The sequence below is a fragment of the Chaetomium globosum genome, genomic scaffold (genome assembly GCF_000143365.1).
Source record: "Chaetomium globosum CBS 148.51 scaffold_3 genomic scaffold, whole genome shotgun sequence".
Taxonomy (NCBI): Eukaryota; Fungi; Ascomycota; class Sordariomycetes; order Sordariales; family Chaetomiaceae; genus Chaetomium; species Chaetomium globosum.
In genome coordinates this window covers 1,077,784-1,083,302 of record NT_165978.1, presented here as the reverse complement: position 1 = coordinate 1,083,302, position 5,519 = coordinate 1,077,784, and the positions used below count along the sequence as shown (strand labels likewise).

General features: G+C 58.5%; 1 protein-coding gene across 1 annotated transcript; it reads right to left on the bottom strand.

The window, feature by feature from the left end:
* Positions 1-418: 418 nt before the first annotated feature.
* On the bottom strand, positions 419-4,723 carry CHGG_05636 (uncharacterized protein; the record flags this gene model as incomplete). Its single annotated transcript, XM_001221730.1, has 3 exons — positions 419-2,317; positions 2,983-3,026; positions 3,697-4,723. The coding sequence occupies 3 exons, from the start codon at positions 4,721-4,723 to the stop codon at positions 419-421; spliced, it is 2,970 nt and encodes a 989-aa protein (XP_001221731.1).
* Between the last annotated feature and the right edge of the window lie 796 nt (positions 4,724-5,519).

Sequence of the window (5,519 nt, the reverse complement as noted above, 5' to 3'; positions counted from 1 at the left end):
CCTCGCTCTCTCCACGGCCCCCCAAACACATTCCCCTCCAACCCATCCGTAGTCTCCCTCCTCGTGACTGTCGCTCGCCTAACCGTTGCAGTCCCACCCCCACTGCCACTCCCACTCCCACCACTACTCCCACCAAACAGGCCCCCCAACCCCAGCGTCTGGCTCAAGCTCCGCGCCCGCCCCCTCAACCCACCCTCTACATTCCCACCCTCCCCATCCAAACCACCACCAGCCTCCGCCGCACTACCACCGCCATTACCATTCCCATTCCAACCCCCATTCTCATCCCCCCCATCATACCCATACCCATGCCCATGTCCATGTCCGTGGCTCTGACTCTGACTCTGGCTATGGCCATGCCCAAAATGCCCGCGCATAACCGCACGCAATTTATCACCCACCAACCACACTCACCGTACTAGAGAAGGGCGAGGGCGAGTACATGTGGGAGGGCGGGAGACGGGAGGTGCTCGCGGGGGCGCGCGGGGTCATGGGGCGTTGGTCTCGGTCTCTTTCTCGGTCTCGGTCTGGGTATTGGGATGGGGTGGTGCCTGCGCTGGTTGCGGCGGCGCTGCCGAGTGGGGTGGCGGGGAGGGGTTTTGTGGTTGGTAGTGGTGTTGTGGATGAGGATAGGGCTGTTGCGGTTATTTGGGCGGGTTCGGCGAGTAGTTGGGGCTCTGAGTAGGAGGTGAGTCCTGGCGAGGGTGGTGAAATAGTCTGCGGTGGCGAGGGTGGTGGTGGCGTCTTGCCAGGGGTTGGAGAGGAGGGGCGCGTCGGGGAGGCCGTCGTCTTCGTCGTCGAGGGGATGGCTCTGGCGAGGGTGGCTTGGGAAGGAACGCGGCATGGGGAGGCCGGCGTCGTGGATGTCGGAGAAACTGACGCGTGAAGTCCGGGAGGAACCCCCGGACCGGGAAGGGGGGTCGCGACGGCGGGGTTGGGGCGGTGTTGGCGGCGGCACGCGGTCCTGCTCTGCGAGGCCGATAGTCTCCTCGATGCCCTCGGCATCAGAGAGCGTGGGTTCGTCGTCGTCGTCCCGCCGCGACCGGCCGCTGGTGATCAGGAAAACGCCGAAGAAGGTGAAGAGGCAGCCGCCGATGAATTTGAGGGCCTGCTCGCTGGTGGTGCGCTCAAAGTCCCGGTAGAGGACGGCGCTGCCGATGATTACAGACAGTGTAAAGAGCACAAACTGGATCGGGATAACCTGGGTTGAGTCGAACCGCTGGAGCGCCTTGTTCACATAGCGGACCTGCATGATGGCGGTAAATAGCAAAATGAAGATCAGGACATAGGTGACAGGGGTGGTGAAGGCGCCAAATAGGGTCGAAGACAGCATCGAGGACACGCCCTTGGTCGCAAGCACGGTGTAACCACCGAATAGCCCCACAAGCCCGAGATCTACCAGGATCGTCTTGTGCCCATACTTCGGGCTCAGCCACATGAGCAGCACAATCAGCGCACAGCTGACGCCCAGGTAAATCTCGAACTCCATGGTCGTGATGGCATCCCACACCTCGTGCGGCCCCAGCTTGGTCTCCTCGGTCTCGGCGCTCAGCACCACCGTCACAGCGCCCGTGATGGCAATGATAACGCCCCAGAAGTCGCGCTGGCGGAACACCTCCTTGAAGAAGATGGGGGCGATCACGCAGTTGGAGACCAGGGCCACCACACCGAGGGGGCTGACGATGGAGGCCGGCGCAAAACCATAAGCCAGGAAGTTCCCCATCTCGCCGATGGTAATCAGGACTTGCCCCAACCACCAATAGGGGTCCTTTAGGTACGTCGAGGCAACCTTGGGCTTGCCGTCATGGTTGTGCTCCTCGTCGCCGTCGGCCGAGTCATCCGAGCGGAAGGACTGGGCGAGGGGTTCCGTCTCGGACGACCCGCGGATGCCATCATCACTATACCGACCGCTCCCGTACCCATTCGAGCCGCCATGGGAGTCGCCGTTTGGCGACACGGCAGCGCCGTACCGCCCCGCCCCCTGGCCCTGTGTCCCGCCCTCTGCATTGCGGATGGCCTGCCTCGCACGCTGCCGTATCTGTGCTTTCTTGCGGTGCAGCCGGGTGTGTGCGTAGCGCTGGACGTTGAGGGCCAGAGCGATAAGCACATTGCCGCAGATGGCTGTGATAATACCGATCAAGCTGGACCAGTTCTGGAGTTCGTTGCCGGGGCCGCCGGGGCCGCCGTCACCATCGCCGTCACCGTCGCCATCGGGAAGCCATGCGGGCCATGCAAGAAGTTCGCGGCTCACCAGGCTGGTCGGTGATTGTGGGGGCAAGAGACGCATGTTCCTCTCGCTGCGGGCTGTTGCTGTTGCCTACCGATGCTAGGTTTACCGCACGGTCGTGGCCGCCCTGGAAAAAGAAGAGGCGCACCGGAGTCGCAATTTTAGTTGGCAGACCATCGGCGCCAGTCGAGGAAACCGTGGCACTCGAGTTGGTTCGATATCGGCATGCGATGGGATGGGGTTGATCTCTTTGAGTTGGCACGGTGCCAAATTGGAGGTTGGGTACTCGTGCTCTTTCGAGGTCAAATCGCGATTTCTGTCAGGTGGGCACTTTCAGCACAGTGCAGCGACGAGTAGACAGCGGAAATATCATCGAAAATATGCCACATAATAGCAAAGCGACGGCGGTTTCAAAGCGAGCAATCTCTAAAAATTAATGGTGATACCTAGAGCAGGAGTCGCGCCCTGTTGGTTTGTGCCGCTCGCAACGCGGAGTTTCTTGATTACGAAGAGTACGAAGGTACGTACACCTCCCGAGAGACCGAGACTCTAACCGTTGTGGGCTTGGGCAGCTCGAACAATTTAAGCCTTGGCATTCTGCAGACAACATAATTCAGGTACAGTGTAGCTGTGTAGGTACCTGCCACACTCAAGCCACTTGCCAGTTGTGCGCGATAGCAACCGAAGGAAGTAAAAGAAAGTAAGATAGCGGGTTCTTCTGTTGGTATTCCCTCTCATTCCATTAGAAATCTTACCTTTGTCCCTCTTTCGATGAACTTCATGACATTTCTTTGCCGTCCTGCAAGCATGTAGTTGTCGTTAGGTAATTTTGAAGTACCAAGTCCGCAGCTTGCCGGGTATCCGAGTGGAGATTTTCCATCCCAATCCAATCAGACCCCTGACCCCAGGGACGTGCTGCCAAGTCTGGGCTCTGCAGGCCAGACCTCGATGATCTTGTGACGCAAAGAGCTTCCCAAATTCTCAATCCAGGGGCAAGAAGCGACTGAGACGAGTGAGACGAGCGAGAGTGTGATTCACAGGATTTGCAAAACATGCAATTGCGCGATGCCAATCATGTTGGATTGTGGCTGCTAAGAAATTAAAAGGTACTAGAGAGATTAAACAGCTGACAGCTGAGTGTGAGAATTTTTTTGCCGAACCCAGTTCGAGAAAGCAGTGTTTCAACGCCGCCAGAACCAGAAACCCTCGGTCATTTTTCCAAGACCGCTTTGCCCAGATCCGTCGTAGTGAGGTAATCCCCTTGGCCCCAGAAAAAAAATTGAAAAGAAAAAAAAAATAAACTTTTTGATGTCCGTTCCCCCCTGTGCCTTATTTTTTTTGTCCCGTATTCCCAATATTAGTTATTTGCCTGTTGTTTTGTTTTGTTTCGTTTGCCCCTTGCCACCTGCTCTTTCTCATCGATCAATTTTATGATCGCTATGAGCGTCCAGAAGAACGCCGGCGCCCACCTGGCGCCGTAAACGTCCTGCCCAGTCCTGTCCACATGGGTTCCTGTGCGGGAGCCGTACCCTCTTGGCTCGAGCCCCACAGCTTCTGAGCCGGCACGCACTCCTCAAAGTGATCCATGAACCCCTGTCTTGAGTAAAACCTGTCCCGTAGTTCCAGGTGGTCGTCCAAGAAATCGCCCTCAAAGGCGAGCTGGCAGCCCTTGCACGAGACGCCGGACTGCACCTCGCCCGTCATGCGGTCCAGGTAGGGCAGGCTGGTTGCCGCTTGGAACCTCAGAGTCAACGAGTCGGGCCACCGGCGGGCGGTGGCCTCGGCCTCGGCCTCGCCCGCCCCGCTGTCCCGCAGCGATCCGAGGGCGTGCTGCACGGCGACGATGCACCGGCGGCTGTCCGGGAGGGTGTGCAGCACAGGGAGCCGCTTCTGCAGCGCGCCCGCCTCCACGCCCGTCGCGTCGGCCACGCGGCTCAGGTAGCTGACCTGCATGGCCGGGGCCGACGCGATGCAGGTGAGGCAGCAGCGCGCGGCAGTGGGCAGGAACATGAAGCCACCAAAGGAACCGCATAACGAGCAATGCTGGGTTGTGAGAGTCGAGTACACGTCGAGGACATTTACGTGGGCCGCCATGCCGGTCCGCAGGAGCACGCAGAGCCCTTCCAAGGCATAGGCGCCGAGGTGGCGGAATTCCCGGATCGATGTGAGCACCTCGCGGGCTGTCCGGTTGACATGGCTGAAGCGCAGGGCCGAGGTGACGTCAAGTTCGAGGCAAATGAGCGATACGATTTCGAAGGGGAGGCGTCCGAGGCGTCCTAGGTCAAAATCGAAGTCGGGATGGCGAGACTTGTCGCCAAAGGGCTGGAATACGGTCGATCGAACGGCGTCGTGCTGGCTCGGGTGCACAGTGACGACGGGTAGCTCAAAGTCTGCCCGGTTGTAAGATGTGACGCCGAGGATAGCGTCGGCGTCTGGTCTTGGCGCCGGACCCGCCGCGGTAGTCTGCTCGGTGTGGAAGGTGTGTGATGTCGACATATTGATCAATTTGTCCAATTGTGAACGTAAAAAAACTGTTGAAAAACAGAGACCAAGAGGAGCCCATCTTGAGACGAATCCCCATGGATTATATACAAAGAAACGGCCTTCAGAAACCTGGAATGCGGGGGATCAAGGGCATGCTGTCCTCGTGACACTTCATTACGAAATGACTTGCAAGAAGATGGCAATACCAAGGCCCCGGTTGTTGAATACCGCTCCTTACCGTGCTTCCAGAACGGGCTTTGCTCAGGGAGCAGGATCTCGTGGCCAAAGCGAGATCCACAGCGGGGCCCGCCCAGGGGTTCGTAACGCGCCAAGTCTTGCGCTGAAGGTGTCACGATCTCGCCATCCGCTTCGTCATCGCCAATCGCGGGCTAACCGCCTGCCCCGTGTGTTGCAGGCACTGAAAGGCTCTGGGGCTGCTGGGCTTTATTCCAAACTCTGAAGGCTTACCACTCCACAATTTGCTCCAACGAGCCCCAACACCAGAACGCGACGAATGTTTGAAACATTTTCATTACACAATCGCAGGAAAATGACGGACGCCGATTCTGGATTAATCACACTCCCCACATGCGGGATTGTCAGGACTGCTGTCAGAATTGCGACAACAGCCGCAATAGCCACAGCAACCACACCAGCAGCACTCACACCAGTAGCAACCACGCCAGTAGCAACCACGACCACAACCACGACAACCCCTTTATCCGTTTCCGCCACCACGTCGACACGAACCTGCACGCGGGGCTGAGCACCCTGATGGCAGCCGGTCAACGGCGGGGAGACAGCAGCA